At 53.0% G+C, this 16,396-nt stretch overlaps 1 protein-coding gene across 1 annotated transcript in view; it reads right to left on the reverse strand.

Annotated features, from left to right (window-relative positions):
• Nucleotides 1–13,529, reverse strand: part of MYBL2 (MYB proto-oncogene like 2) — a 37,793-nt gene extending 24,264 nt beyond the window's left edge. The window contains exons 1-4 of the mRNA XM_075528730.1: nucleotides 13,396–13,529; nucleotides 9,872–9,965; nucleotides 2,275–2,346; nucleotides 1,943–2,035 (exon numbers count right to left, since the gene is read on the reverse strand). Of these exons, the coding sequence (XP_075384845.1) occupies nucleotides 1,943–2,035; nucleotides 2,275–2,346; nucleotides 9,872–9,965; nucleotides 13,396–13,415 (279 nt within the window). The 5' untranslated portion in view covers nucleotides 13,416–13,529. The remainder of the gene's footprint in view (nucleotides 1–1,942; nucleotides 2,036–2,274; nucleotides 2,347–9,871; nucleotides 9,966–13,395) is intronic.
• Between the last annotated feature and the right edge of the window lie 2,867 nt (nucleotides 13,530–16,396).

Genomic DNA, 16,396 nt, shown 5'->3' on the forward strand with positions numbered 1-16,396 from the left:
ATATGGTTTCAAATTGACCTACAAAAACGGGCTTTTAAAACTAGTGTTACAATATCTAGCACCCGTCTCATGGCACAGTGGTTACGTGGACTGCTGTCTGAAACCACCAGCCGTTCCACAGGAGAAAGACCAAGCTTCCGACCCCGAGAGAGATGGTCTTGGAATCCCACAAGGGCAATTCTATAGGATTGCCAGGAGTCAGAATGGACTGGATTGTAGTGAGGTTTGGGGGCGTTGTTTCTGAGTTTTCAGTTTCTGTTCTGATCCAAGATTTTGCAGAAAACCCAGATGGATTTCTGATGTTCATGGAGTCCGGCCTCTCTGGAGTCATGGAGGCGGGACGAAGCCCAGGAACTACCGATCACCTTGAAACCTTAAATCAAAACACGCCCGAACGCCTCGTTAAAGCCGACTGCAGGTGAGCGAGCTCACAGAGAGCGCCTGCCAGCAGCACTGCACAGGTTCCAGAAGGGATGGGATTTACGACAGGAGTTGGAGCGATCAGACAGGAACTTGGGAGGCAGTGAAGGCACCACTTGGGAACACCGGAGGAGCAGGAGTGTGCTCCGTGTCGATGGGCTGCGCGTGGAGAGACCCAGGAGAGTACGAACACTCTCGGGGGAAAGGAGTTTGCTAAGCTCTGTTAGTTCCCCTTCTAGATCATTTCAACTGACTTAAAAAAAAGAACCGGATGCCCCTCCCGCCCCACAAGTTTTAGCCCATCTCTGTCCTCAGCTGAGCTCCGAGTCACAGACAGACATCAGGGATGAGCGAAGGGCTCGCCACGGCTCCTCAGTCGTGATTGCCAATTCCCGCGTGGGTGCGTCCCAGCCCTTGCCGAGTTTGCTTTCCCCACCTGTACACCGAGAGTAACTGCCCTCCTTGCAGGGCAGTCCCAAGAACAGCCCAGGAGAGGCGCTGGAGCCCGTGGAGAACGTGACCAGGGCCATGAATGTAATGACTGCTGGGTTCGGGGTGAAGAGTGCTGCCGTGTGCTGAGGCCTCGCTGGGTACCGGAACCGGCCAAGCCCTACTTTAGCCTCACAGGGACTGTGTAAGGCAGTGCTGCGCTGGATCTCAGCCGAGGGCGCTGAGGGCCTGCAGCTCCCTCCCGGGACAGCACCCAGCCCAGTACCGCGTGTTCCACAAGCCATGGGTCAGCAGTGGGAACGACGGAGACCAGGTACATGCGTGGACTAGCCTGCGCTCTGCCGCAGTGAAACCACTCCTGCTGACAGGAGAGCGGTGTCAGCACCCCATGCCTTCCAGGCCACAGGGTGTCCCTGCTGGTGATCATGTTTGCTCCTCACAGGATCTTTTATAAAGAACCCCTTCCATGGGCAGCAGGCTGATCCTCTTAGCAAAAGCTGCACCGTCCTCACCGCGATTTCAGAGCATCTCCTCCTGGCGCAGACTCATTCCTCTGGGTGCTCACACAGTCTTCTAGATCTTGTCTTCATGACTGACCAGGGAACTGTGACTGCCTGTTTCACCTGGCTCGTCAAGTGGCAGCATGGCTTTCCATACCAGCATGCGCCCAAGGAGGAGCCCCGGTAGCATGGTGGTTACTCATTAGACTGCTGATCTCAAGGTCAGCAGTTCAAAACCACCAGCTGCTCCAGGGGGAAAAGACCAGGCTTTTCTACTCCTGAATAGTTAAGTCTTGGAAACTCACAGGGGCGGCTTTACTCTGCCCTAGACAGGGGCGCTATGAGCCAGCATCCACTCGGTGGCAGAGTTGTTGATGTGCCCAAGCGTCCTCAGCCTGAGGGCTGAGAACTGGAGCCGGCATCCCACTCTGGGAGTTTTCCAGACTGGCCTCACATTCTGGGTGCAGCTTCACAAGCCACCTACAGGGAGGGCAGCCTTGGCTACTGCACTCTATCAGCCGGGGAGCGGGGTGAAGCCCCATGGTGCGGGAGGGGCCGCCCCGGAGGCTTACCTTCTGGTCTTCCTCTTTGGTCCACGGCCCCTTCACCAGGTCTGGATTCAAAACCCTCAGCCACCGGTACTGACATTGCTGGTCAGTTCGGTTCTAGGATGAGAAAAGGGAGAGCAAGCGGGATGGTCACTATTTCTGGGGTCCTCAGGCCTGGACCCTGCTTGCTACCAAAGAGGAACTGGACAGAAGCCTGTGCTTGGAGGTGGTAGGAGACCACCTCCCACCCAGAACCCTGGCCCCTAGAGGTGGGGGCCAAGAACCCTGGCCCCTAGAGGTGGGGGGCCCAGAACCCTGGCCCCTAGAGGTGGGGGGCCCAAAGGGCCAGTACTCACAGGAAAGTGGCTGGCCAGGAACTTCCAGTCTTGCTGTCCGAACTGCCTTACCAGGGCCCTTAGCTGCTCATCCTGCCAACACCAGGAAGAAAGAGGTCCAGGTTCACCAGATGCAGAAGGGCACGGTCACCAAACCTTTCTTTCTCTCTCTCCCTGACACACCTTCCACAGGAAGTAAGCACGGGGAGGTGGAGGTGCAAGGCGCCACAGGCAGGGCCATGGCCACAGGGCTGCCTGACAGTCTGGGGCTCTATGTCTAAGCCAAGGCTCATGCAGAGGAAAGCCACCTGGCCCCAAAGCAGAGGGGCCCGGAAGCCTCAGAAAGCTCCCTGGAGGCGGCACCGGCTGAATGAAGAGTCAAGGAGAGGCCGGTGTGGTTGGGACACGGGCAGCCAGGGAGAGAGGAGTGCAAACGGAGTCTGGGGACACAGCAAGGGCCCAGCTACGAGTGGGGGTGCCAATTCTGGGCTCTCTGGCCCACCTTATGCACTGTACATGGGGGATAAAGTTCACTTTGGCTGCTGCCAGGTAGGAATTGGGTGGTCAGGGGCCACCGCAGACCCCTAGACCAGGGAGGAGAGTGACTCAGCATCGATGGGAAGACAGCAGCAGAAGGAAGCGTCTGAAACAAAGGGAAACCGGTATCTGGTCCCAAACGCTACTCACACAGCCGTGAAGTCTCCAAACCAGAGTGGAAAAGCCAGGCATAAAGGCACGTCCAGGGGAGGACGCTGGGAAGGGCAAACGCTGAGGAGAGACTGCCCGAGGCCCAGGGAGAAAGGTGCGAGATGGCAAAGGGGGGCTGAGCATCTTCTTCAACCGGAAAGTTCTGGTCGTTTGTCTTTCGTGTTCTTGGTATTGGGGCCAACGAGTCCCTTTCAGCCCCTGGAGACGCCTGTGACAGAGGGCTGCCCACGGGCGTCTTGGCGGTCATCTTTATGGGGCAGATCGGCAGGTCTCTCTCATGGAGCCACTGGGTAGGTCTGATCACCCACATTCGGTCGGCAGCCAAGCACTAAGCACCGCACCCAGGCTGACTCACAGATGGCACTTTCAACAGCTGTACCCCAAACCCGGTGCCATCGAGTCGATGCCGACTCAACAGCAACCCTAGACGAAAAGGTAGAACTTTTCTGGGCAGTTACTTCCAAGACTAACTGCAGGAGCAGAAAGCCTCGATTTTCTCCCTCGGAGTGGCTGGCGGTTTTGAACTGCTGACCTTGCAGTTAGCAGCCCAACAAGTGACCTACTACATTCCCAAGGCTCCCTAAATGGCGGTACTTGTCTATACGTTATATCCCAATTAAAGTGATTTCATTTTAAAAGTGTGTATTTATAGACATAAATGTATAGTACATAAATCATAATAACTTGCATTTGCATACACACATGTGCTCCTAAACAGAAAAAGAGGCTATCATGTGGCCACCACAGGAGTCCAGGTTCTCAGCTGCAGTTGGTCCCAGGCCCGAGCAGGCTGGACAAAACTCCCAAGCCCTCAGCGCCCAGTGTCCATCCGGACTCCTAACAACGCTACAGGGCAGGGCAGAACGGCCCCAAGTTCTCGGTGTTGGTCTCTCTTATTTTTATTTACGTAGCAAGGAAGGATAAATTTACGTGACAGGGCACAATAAATACAGCAAGCTCTTAAATATAATAATCATGGTAAACCACTAAGAAAATATCTAAAGAACCTGCACAAAAGGAATGGCGAAAGGGACCCAAACCGCCTCCTGTAATAAACAAAGCAAGCAGTACACTTGTCTTAAAACAAGCAGCCACCTAAGTGAGGTCTTGGCTAAGACCAGGCGGAAGGAGGACATGTGTGCTTGTGTGATCCAAGGATTGTAAATAATATCACCCAAGATCAGAAGAGGGAATTGTATCAGAGCTTAAATTCTGAGCATCCGGTTTGTAAAAGGCTGTGGCAGGCAGTGAAAGTCTAGCACCCATTCGCAGAGTCCCCACTTGGATTGAGCCTCCGCTGACTCCCGAGACCTCTGAGCATGTGCAGTCCTGCCCTTAGACACAGTGCATTGGACATGCATTCCTGCAGCTACACTTCAACACATTATCATGTTTTCCCTTTTGACCACTTTTAATTTGCTCTAGTTTCTATTTTCTTCTGCTTTCATTTGGAGAGAGGTTTTTCTGTTTTATTTTGTTGTTAAGAGTTTTGTGGGGAAGTGGGAGGACGAAGGAGGCTGGAAAAAAAAAAGGGTTGTGTGGAATTCTTATATATATAAAATACCCAGGATAGATAAATCTGTAGAGACAGTGACTACAGAGTTATGGCAGGGGAGGGAGAAGAATATGTTTTAAAACTGAGCGTGGTTATGACTGCATAACTTTTTAATATATTTAAACCATTAAATTGTATAGTACATGAATTATATGTCAATAAGTTTGTTGTTTTGTTTTTTTAAAGCAAGTGGTATTAAAGGACAAAAGCAAAGAAGGCTTAGGACAAACACACACACCAGCAGAAGTAAAATCACGTCTTATTAGTCGCTGGGAGTAAATGTAAATGGACTTCAGCCGACAATCAAAAGGCAAATAGTGGAAAAGTGGATTAAAACAATCATGATCCAACTATATGTTATTGACGAGACACATCCTGGACTCACAAACACAGAAGTCGAAAGTGAAAGGATGGGGGGGGGGGGGATGCCCTGTGAATATAGAAACCGAGAGAGCAAGGACGGCAGATTTGTCATCAGATAAACTACACGTGAAGACAGAATCTGTCAGAAGATGGACACTATACAGCGATAAAAAAACTAATCGAGAAAATTTAGAATGGACGCGGAAAAGACAGCCAGCACTGATAAATTCAAAGGAGAAACACAACGGGACTTCAAAAAGCTAGTGAAATTTCCACTCTCTTTTAACTCTATTTTACCACAAATTATTGGCACCCCCCCCCCTTGTAGACAGCACTGTAATAATCATTGGAGACTTCAATCCATCATTTTCAATATTGGACAGGACACCTTGAAAGGGTATCAAGGAGTTCAAGGGCTCATGGCAGTAGAAACCACAGACATTGCAGAGACATGCCGGCTTCAGAACAAGCCCAACCACAAGAACACAGTAGACCACCTGCTTCAGTGCAAGGAGAACGGTCTCCACTCTAGGCCACACGTTACCCCACGTTACATAGCAAAGCAAGGCCCGGAAAATGTAAAAGGATTGCAACCACGCAAACTATTTTGTCTGAGGAGACAAGCTAGAAATCAACAAGCTGGAAAATACCCAAACGCATGGAAAGGAAACACTACATGATTTAACTACCAAGGGGGTCAGTGGAGAAATCAAATCCCAGAGTTAAAGGAGAGTACAAAGTATCCAAACTTCCGAGACACAGTCCTCAGAAGAAACTCAAGAGCGACGAATTCCGACAGGATCAAATGGAATCTCAAACCAGCAGCCTGACTCAACAATCCCAGGAAGTAGTAAAGAGAGAGCAAACCGCCGAAGCAAGCCTACCAGAAGGAAACAACAAAGATCAGAGCAGAAATCGCGTGGAAAACAAGCAAAAAATTAGAATAGACTCAGAAATGGTTTCTTTGAGATCAATAAAATCGACAAACCTCCCCTCCCTGTCCAGAGGAAGCAAAGTGAAGGGAAATCAAAGGTGTGGAAACAATGAGTCCAAAGAGCTGCAGGAACGTGTCTCCACAACCCCGAGACCCAGAAGAACCAGGCGAAGTTTGGCAACCAAGACCAGCTTTTACAGGGATGCCATTAGAAGGTACTGAAAAGAATGGGAGGACAATGAGGAACAAATCTCAAAATCCTAAAAATGACCAAGTTTATCGGTCTGATCTCAACACAAACTCACCCCCACGGCTGAGCTGCCAGGCAAGCCCCCAAACAGAACAGTCACAGAGAAGTCTGCACACGCGGACCATCGGCTGTTTGGCCCACAGGCAGCACTTACCAAGGACAAAGTTCCGAAGGGTTGGAAAGAAGACATGAGCAGAAGGACCCACAGGGAGGAAGCGGGGTCCGTGGCAGAGCTTTGCGATGCAGGAGATGAAACTGTGTGCAAACTGTGGAATGGGAAACTGATCTACCCTGTGGACCTCCATCCAGTTCACCATAAAAAGCTAAATCATTAGTGAGACTGACAAAAACGCAAACAACCCAAGTTAAAAAAATGAAAGCAGAGCTCTGTAACTCACTAAGAATGCAGAGCATGATGGCAGAGCCACATGAACAACTGAACAAACAGCAACAAATTGGAGCCCAGATGACACATTTTCTGACACGCACAACCGACCCAAGCAAACTCAAAACTAAAGCCATACTCACTGCCCTCCCTCCAGTCCATGCTGACTCACAGCGGCCCTATAGGACAAGGGAGAACTAGCCGGTGGGCTTCTGAAACGCTAGCTCTTTATAGGAGTAGAAAGCCCCCATCTTTCTCTCAAAGAAGCAGCTGGTGGTTTTGAACTGCTGACCTTGCCCTTGGCAGCTCCACGCATAACCACTCTGCTGCCAGGGCTCCTTGAGCTAACTCTAGAGGAAATAAGTCTCACCAGCTCTCTAGCCAGGGAAGAGATCAAATCCGTGATGGAAGATGGCCATCTCAGAAGCGAGGAAAGAGAGGATTCCAGGGACCATGAAGGAAGAAGAGCCCACAGCAGGGCACGTCCAAGCTCACTCCCTTCCTGTAGCAGTGGAGGAAACAGAGACCATGACACAGAGACCAGAGCAGCAGCAGCAGCAGCACTGAGGCCGTGAGGCGGAGCAGCGAGAGGGCTTGCTGGCCCAGGGCACAAGGCAGGGCAAAGGGACTGCGTGGCTGAGAAGCTGAGGGCCAGGGAGACATGGGGGTTGCTGGCAGAGAAGAGGCATGCGGTGGCTCAGACTATCCTGGCTTGTGGTAACCTGTAATTCCCCTAAGAACCCCCATCATCCTGAGTATGATCGGTGGGTTCTGTGGGAGCGCTAAAGAGGATGACTGAACCCAGCCTGAGAAGTACTGCCGGGGGTGGGGGCTGAGGGGTGGGAATGGGAATGGAATGGCAGGGATGGAGCGTGAAGGCATGTGCGACCTCTGCCGTGTGACAACAGGCCCAGTGCTGGTGTGGAGATGGATTCTCCTCCCTTGAGCAGCCTCCCAGGAGGTCAGATATGGCCCCCCTGCCAGTTGTGCACAAACTGTACACAGAAAACAAATTCAAATTGGATTAGGGCCTGAGACCATAAGCTCCTCAGAAGACCAGGCAGGCGCAACACTGTCAGGCCTGGTTCTTACCACGATGGACTATAGACAGTAACAAATGCACAAACCCAAAACTGATAAATGGGACTTCATGAAACGTATAAGACTTGTGTTCATCCAAAATGTCAAAAGACTAGCTACCAACTAGGAGAGGATCTTCAGAAGCCGCATATCCAGAAATAATCTAATAATCAAAGATTCATGGAACGTCGACAACTTAACCAAAATGCCAACTGCCCAATCACCAAACGCGCAAAGGATTTCTTGAACAGGCATTTCACCAGCGAGGACATTCAAGCAGCCACCAAGCACTTGTCATCAGATGCAAATCAAAGCTCTGTGAGATGCATCTCACGCCCACAAGGTTGCCCAAGAAAAAGACACAGAAAGCACAATCACCAACACCGGCAAGCATGTGGAGAAGCTGGATCCCTGATCAACACGGGGCGACCACTGTGACAAAACGAGTGGCAGCGTCTCAAAAAGCTAGAAAGAGCACTGCCAGAGGACCCAGCAATTCTACTCCTGGGCATGGACTTGAACGGCCTGAAAGTAGAAACTCAGACTCGGGCACCAGTGTTCATTACAGCAGGACAGACAACAGCCCAAAGGAAGCAACCTGGACATCCACCAACAGAGGAATGGACGGACAAACTGTGGAAATAACACAGGCAATGTGCAGAAGCAGGGAATTATGAAAGTGTCTCTAATGCCCACCCAACCACCTTCCTCTGCATGCGTCTGGTGAGGAAGTGGGGCAAGAGACAGATTCACCTGTAACTGCAAACAAACAGGATTCCCTGGAGCGCTACCCTGCCATCACAACATGAGCCCTCTGAGAAGCAAGAGGGATCTTAGTAGCAGCCAGAGCCCGGAGTGGAGCGTGTCCTCTGCAGCCGAGATCCCTGCCGAGTCAACCTCCTGAACATCGAAGCAACAGCAACACAACCAGGAGCCACGGCACGTGTAGGAGACAAGCTGCCCACCCCACAGAGCAAGTAAGCGGAAGGCTTTTGGGTTGGAGCCTGGCTGCAGAGGGCGCCGCCTCTAGGCACTTAATTGGGGAAATTGGACTTGCTGACCCAGACCCAGAGGTAAGGCTGGATGCCTTGAGGCTTATGGGAGGAGGGCGCCTCTGGGCAGTTAATTGGGGAAATTGGACTTGCTGACCCAGACCCACAGAGGTAAAGCTGAATGCCTCTGGGCTGAGGCTTATGGGAGGAGGGCGCCTCTGGGCAGTTAATTGGGGAAATTGGACTTACCCAGAGATGGAGCGAGTGCCTTCTGGCGGAGGCTTATTAAGAGTCAGGTGTCTCGGGGCACTTCATTCCGGAAGTTGGACTTGCTAACCCATGGAGTTAAAGCTGAATGCTTTCAGGCTGAGGCGTATAGCTGAGTGGTATGGCCCTTTGGGCATTTATTAGCAGAGCCTGAATGTGAACTTTATCAGTGGTTGTAAGGGACTGGGCAATGGGGTGGTGGGGAGAAAGTGTGGGGCGAAGGGGGCAGTAATCAGTGATTAAAAAAAATATATCACAGAAAGGTAGGGTTACACAGTTAATTACAACTGCTATCAATAAGCAACACACCTGTAGAATGGTGAACTGCCAAAAGCTGTGGGAGAGAGAGTTGCCCGCCAGGGACTCCACAGGAAAAAGATGAGGCCGCCAGCTCCCATAAAGATAAACCAGAAACACGTCCAGGTCTCCTTAAAATCGCACACTGGTTTAGCGGAACTAGTAAACCATGCCTGCCTTGCGCGTTTTCCTCTCTTCTGAACTCTCTGGGGTCAAAGTAACAAGAGCCAGCTGAGATAGGCACCTCGGGGGCAGTGGGTTTGTGTTAAGGGAGGCTCAGCGTAATAGGAGGATGGGCTCACAGCTCCACGAGTGTACGGACTATCACCAAACGGCACACAGAGACGCGTGTTGTGCGGCCTATGCGAGCAACACTATAAAATGTATAAAGCAAAACTAAATGGATTTTCTTCCGGCCACACCTTTAGTGATACATCATTTGTATCCGACCAAATGCATCCTGTTATTTTTGCTTTGTGTGTTTTATATTGCTGAGAATCGAAAAGCGAAAGCAGCGGAGGGTGAGCTGCAGCAATACCACTAGGCAGAGCAAGCCAGCGACTGCAGACGGCGCAACAACTGCTGGCTTTGAGGCCTGAGGGACGCAGACCCCCACCCCACAAGGGGGCTCAGAAATGAGAGTCCTCAAGCATGTTTAGACTCTGTGGAGGAGAGTCAGAGGACCCACCCAACCGCTTCACACCCTCACCCTCTTCCTCCCAGGGGTGGGGTATCAGGCGGAAAGCCCACGGTAAGTTCTTGTTCCCAGTGCTGCTCTGGCACTCACCTCCTCGTGGGTCCACTTGACCTTGCACTTGCTGTCCCTCGGCTCGGGCACATCTGAGTCTGTGTCCTGGCAGTGCGGCTCCTCCAGCTCCTCTCTGTAGGGAGAACATGCTAAGGGTCAGGCCATGAGCCCCCACAAGACAAACAGCCACCATGGGTGGGGAGCAGCCAGTCAAGGCATGGGAAAGGCTTGGAGAAGCAAGCTTTGACTCTTGAACATGAAAATACATTCTCCTCTTTTAAAAAAATGTTCGTTCAATAGGATTATAGCTTTTTTTTTTGGCTTGGTTTTTTTTTGGGGGGGGGGGTTATAGCTGTTTTTAAGGGAATAAATCCCAATGACTTTGAAAGCTACACAACAAAATAAGACTTTACCATCATTATGATGACTCCACGTGGTATTTTTGCAATGTGACAACTCCCTCACTCTCATGAGACGCCCCCACACACCCCACCCCCTCCAGAGACTCTGTAAAGCTTAAGGCTTTGGAGGCAAAGCTTGGACTCTTGAGACTCTTATTTGGGGAGTGACCGCAGCTGCTTGCTGTAGGCCATCATCAAGGCATGGGGTTCGGACCAGAGCTTAAGAAAGAGTAGAGTTTTAAAGGCAAGCCTTGAATCCATTTTCTAGCAACCATTTCCACTTCTTGCTCCTCTCCTTCCCACCCTCGCCTGCCCCAGCAGTTTGCTGGGAGACCGTCGGAGCCCAGGCAGCTGGACCCTCTGGATGATTCCCTTCCCCATCAGGCAGGTCTGCAAGTTGCTCGAGAAGCCTCCCCGTGATCCGGAGCCCACACTCCACCTCCAGGAACCTCGGGTGTTCATGGAAGCTTAGGATCCCTCTCCCACTCCACACAGCAGGACCTGCGTCGGATCACCTCCAGGAGCAAGGCTCCCAATCTGCCTTTGTCGGCTGGGTAAAAACCCGCCCTACCTGGACTCGGAGACTTGGGGCATCAGTAAGAAAGCTTCCCTCCTTAGGCACACTCCCCCACCTGCCACACACTTTGTCTCCAGATCTTGGCAGGGTTCTCTGGAGTCACCCAGTGGAGGCTTCCCAGGGAAAATCCTATCTGCCAAAGTAGGCTCCTTTGCCTCAGAACCAGGGCTGAGAGGCTCAGGAAATCGCCAAGTAGAAGAATGCCAGTCTAGGTTTGGCCTATTCGCTAAGAAATGTCCATTAATATAAATTTTCTAGAAGTAGGAGGGTACCACCCAGTGTAAGGGTGTGGAACCCAGCCTCATCCTGCCACTCCCACCCCACTGCAAGGACTATTGTTGCTGGGTGTCACCCACGGCACCTCTGTAAGAGAGGGTAACTGCTCGATGGGGTTGCCAGTTTAGTGCTGGGCTGCTGACCAAAAGGTCAGGGGTTCAAACCCGCCAGCCGCCCCGAGAATGCTGTGGCCAGTGTACACCCTAGGAACCCCCTGGGGCAGTTCTCCTGTCACAAGGGGCTTGGGAGTCGGGATCCATGGCACACATGGACAATCTCTGGATACGGATCACCATGTCCAGCCTTGACCCAGTGTGCCAAGGCTCCACCATCCCCCTGGCACTAGCTTGAAGTCGGCTCTGAGACCAACTCATTGTTTAGGGGACACAGCTTCTTTTAAGGGGATGAAGCATGATGACGGTTGAACATGAAGAACGTAATAAATATTCATGAACAGTGATCAAAAAAATGACATGACAAATGTGCGATTTTTCCAGAATTTAAAATAAATATGGGGGCGGGCGATCAACTACTCACAGACGCCTCACCAACTCTGCTTCTCAGAAGCTCTGCAAATGTTTCTTCATAGAGCCCTGGTGGCGTAGTGGGTTAGAAGTTGGGCTGCAGACCCTAAGGGTTAGGTGTTAGAAACTACTAGCCGCTCATGAGAAAGACGAGGGGCTCTCTGCTCCCGTAATAAAGATTGACAGCCTCAGGCTCCCACAGGGGCAGTTCTACCCTGCCCCTTAGAGTCGTTATGAATCAGTTTTATGGGGATCCTCTCTGGGGCTCAATACTGTTAGGTGGGGACAGCATCGCAGTGTCTCTTGACAGCTGGGAGATAGGGGCGACATTTTTATCACCCACATGTTGCCCGCCTACTTCCCACAGACACTGTCATTCAAGGATCCCCATTTCGTAGATGTGGAAACTGAGGTACACAGGGTTTGCTTCCCACGTCCACACAGCAAGGCCCAGGACCTCCTTCATTCTGCACCTTCAAGTTCTCCCCTGGGAATGCCAGCTGAGAAAGCAGAAGCCCCGCAAAATGCAGCAAGCACTTCCTATCCTGTACAACCCTTCCTTCCATGTGCTGGGCTCTGCTCCAGGCCAGGGCTGAGTCAGAGGCTGAGCAAGAAGAGGGCACTGGGGCAGGGATGGTTTAACAAGTGGCCCAAACTGTGGAGTTCCAGGGTACAGGCCCAATCCCTCACGTGGTCAGTGAGTTCTCACTGAGACCCCAGGGGGCACCTGGGACAGTCAGCAATGCAATTCAACCTCAGCGTGCTCCCAGGCGCTGGGAAAAGATTCCTGGGAACTAGCCTGAGGGACAGACTCTGTGCCAGCACCAGTCCCTGGGGCCACACACACTCAGGCGGCTTCCCCACAGAGGAACTGGGGAAAGCCGGCATGCCCAATGCACAGGTCCACAGCCTGGGCCTGCTTGGTTTTCATCTGGGCTGCCCTTACCCAAAGAGGCCAGAGAGCAGGCTGGCACTGTGCCCCAGGACACCCAGAGTTCAGGCCCCACGTGCACAGGTGGGAAGCAGGAAGGGGAGCCCTCGGACCCGGCTCCGGGCCCCACTGCCACGTTCCTCCCAGGGGACCGAGTAAGATGGAGCTCAGAGCCCTGCCCGCCTCTGTCGCAGGGGCGGCTGGCCCTGAACAGGTTGAGTCTCATCCTCAAGCCCAGTGGCCGGAGCTCCCGGCCTGGAGTACAAAGAAAGGGCTAGGAGAGCCGCCGGGCTGGGGCCCGGAGCGCAGGTTGGGGAGACAAAAGAGCCCCCTTCTGAGCCCGGGGGAGAGGATTTGGGGCATGCTGGGGAGAAAGGCTTGCCGGGGAGTGGGGAGCCCAAACTGAGGCTGGAACAAGTGTCTTGCAAACTTTGGCCTCCAGCTCGCGGAGTCTGGGGGCGGCACTTTCTCTCCCCGGGGGTCGCCTTCCGGCCCACTAAAGGTCCTGCCAGCTGACACCGGCCGTCCCACCCCCACCCCGCAATTAGGCGGGAGACAAAATGACATCACGCAGGGCCTGGCCCGCGCCCCGGGAGATTCGCCCGGCCGGCCTCCTGCACCCGGCAGGCCCGGGGAGCCGAGCTGGCGGCCCCAAGAGACCCCTGGCTTGGCGCGCGCCCCAACCTGGGCACAAGCAGGGCTCAACACCCCGGGGGAAGCCCCCCTGCCCCCGGTCCCGCGCGGTGGGGCCAGGAGGCGGTGGGATGGAACGGGCTGTGGGTGGCGGTGGAACAGGGTGGCGGTGGAGGGGGATGGTAGGGCAAAGGGCCCTCGGCCCGCCCAGCTTCGCTCACCCGCGCGTCCGCCGAGACATCCCCCCAGGTCGCGCCGCACCCGCCCGCGCGCTGGCTGAGCCCGGAGCCGGGGCCCGGCTGATGGCGGGGCCCGGACACGGGCTGCTGCGGCCGCTCGGGGCCCGGGGCCGCGCTCAGCTCCGTCAGCGTGACCGCAGCTCCGGCCGCCCGCGCGCAGGGACTGCAGCCGCAGCCGGCGCGCACAGAAGCACTTTCCTATCTCGCGCCAAGAGAATCGGCGCCTCCCGGCTGGGCGCGCAGGCGGCCGACGTGCGCGGGGGCGGGACTAGCGGGTGGGGCGGGGCTAGAGGCGGGGCCGGGGCGGGGCGGAGCCGGCGGGGCGGGGCTGACTCGGCCCAGGCCCCAGAGACCCAAGACTCCCGCGCCCGCTGGACTATGGTGGCAATTTCGGAGAGGGCACATGTGACCAGCAGATGTCAGCTGGTTTTAGTCAAGTGTCGGTCCAGACCGGCCCCAAAGTGGCCGGCCCAGCAAGAACCGAGAAAAGAGGCGCGAGGATGGAAAAATGCCTGTGCTAAAATTCCCAGGGTTAGTCCAAGGTCAGGTCCTGGCGGGCCCCAGCGACGCTTCCAATCTGCAAGCCTGAGCTTGCTGCTCCCGAATGTAAGACCCTTTCCCAAGGCCTGCGGTTCAAACACCCCGACCTTTGTGTGGGCATAAGATGCCCACAAATCTGCTCTAACAAAACTTTGGAAATCCCATAAAGGGTTTGCTTCGGGGATTTCTCCCCGCGTCCCCTCCTATTCTCCCTAGGGGTAAAGTCCTGACTCCACAATCACACCGATAGGCCCTCCACTCTGTAATCACACCCCTGCCCCTGGCTAAGTAGTTCCTCCCACTTTGCCTTTGCCCCTCCCACCTACCTAATTCCTGGTTATCTTGGGGTCAGTTGTCAACAATCTGCTGTGGACCAGCATTTCCTCCTCTGGACTGTGAGCTCTCTAGGATCCAAAGGACCTCGGAATTCATCCATCCCCTGGGAAAGGAGCCCCTGTTTGTCGAAGTGGGCTACTTTGAGGTACCTTAACATCAGGAGTTCAAAACCACCTGTTGCTGGGGGAGGAGGCAGAGAGTTGAGGCTCTCTACTCTTCGAACAAGTGCTACATTCTCCAGAACTCAAAGGGACAGTTCTGCTCTGTTCTACAGGCCTGCTATGCATCTGCATTAACTCAGTGACAATGAAAAAGAAGGGTCATCGCCTAGGAACCCTAGTGGTGAAACTTGTTCCACTAACAGCAAGGTCAATGGTTCAACCCCACCAGCTGCTTTGGTGGAGAAAATTGGAGTTTTCTTCTCCCCTAAAGAATTCCAGCCTCCAAAACCCTAGGGGCAGGGCGGGGGGTGGTTACTACTGTGTCCTGTAGGTCGCGGAGTCAGCTGGATGATAGTGGTTCTCCCCATAGCCCAGCATAAGGCTGTTGAGCTGAATTCAATCTAGCAAGGGCTTAAATTCCAAGGAGCTTAGCAAGAATTCTCCATTTTAAATTGCTGGTTACAAGATACCTACTGCTTTCTGCCCACAGCAAACTTCATTTACCTCCAAAGAAGGCCAACAGACATAGAAGCTTCCATACCACATAATTCAGGAATCCCCTCATCTATTTTCTCATCAAGTAATTCCTGTGAACACCCTCTCTTCCATGCTGGTATAGGCTCTGCAGCAGACTACCTAGGGGTGGAGTCTCCCCTCTGCTACTTCCTAGGTGACTAGACAACTTAACTCTTCTGTGCCGGTTCCTCATCTGTAAGAAGAGATGCAGGAGAAATTTATTTAACTGTACCCGCTACTGCTCTCTGTGCTTTGTAAGTATGGGAGTAATTCAAAATGCATTGCTCCAAGGGTTCCGGTTCATGCACGCACAGGCTGATCCTAAGCAAAATATCTAAACGTGCCTCTGCCATCAGTGGTTGGCTGCATAATGTTCAGTAACACGCTTGCCTTAGCAGCATAGGGTTAGGTGTTGCCCGTTGGGCTGCTACCGCAAGGTTGGCGGTTGAAAACTACCAACCCGGCGCACTTTGGGAGAAAGACAAGGCTGTCTATTCCAATAAAGAGATTCAGCGTTGGAGGCCACAGGAGTACGTCTACTCTGTCCTACAGTCACCGTGAGTCTGCATGGACTCCGTGGTTTGTTTTCCGTTTCCTTAGGGTATCTTCAGAAAGGTCACTATCAAAACTGGCTTTCCCAGGAGATCTGCTGAGCCAGTGAACGTTAGGGCAGAGAGGCTGGCTCAGGAGACCGTTTTATTAAATTCCGAAGGGCATCGCCTTGAGAGATTCTCGTAGGACACAGAATGAGCATGAGGGCTTATTAGGAAGATGTTTTGGAAAATGGAAAAGTGCCCTTTTAAGAAAAAGGCCAAGGAACTTGTTTTCCATCGAAACAATTAACCTGCTTCTTTCTTCCCAGATGACGGATGAGAGCTGTCCTACGAAAATTTCCACCGAAAACTTGACCCCACATGCCATGATCTTCTCCTTCAGACTTGTGTTTGGGCCCCAAACGCAAAGAACATTGAAAAGGAACATAATTTGGGTCCTTCCCGGGTGCCCAAGCCGCTGTTTTGACAGAGGGTAAACAGATTCTTCAGAGATGGGACAGAGAGGCGGGCACACGGCCTTCACAGGGTGAGGTGGAGGAGAAGGCCACGGCGGGAAATGACAGCTTCACAAAGGGCTATTTTCCTTTCATCGAGGTTTCCAGGATTGTGTATGGACACCTTTTTACTCACCCTCATATTAACCACTTTAATTCTCATACTCGGCAAGGGAACACCTTGGGAATGGGGAAGCCTGGGGGCACAGACTCCCCCACAGTCACACAGTGAGAACTAACGTGGAAGGGGCGGGACTCGAACTGAGGATGTCTAGTTCTGGAGTCTGTGCCTTATGGCCATACTGGTACCTATGTTGGGGGGAGATGACAGGATGAACTCAATGAATGTGGGTGAAGCACTGAAATAAGTGTCTCACGTCTA

The sequence above is a fragment of the Tenrec ecaudatus genome, chromosome 12, assembly GCF_050624435.1.
Source record: "Tenrec ecaudatus isolate mTenEca1 chromosome 12, mTenEca1.hap1, whole genome shotgun sequence".
Classification (NCBI taxonomy): domain Eukaryota; kingdom Metazoa; phylum Chordata; class Mammalia; order Afrosoricida; family Tenrecidae; genus Tenrec; species Tenrec ecaudatus.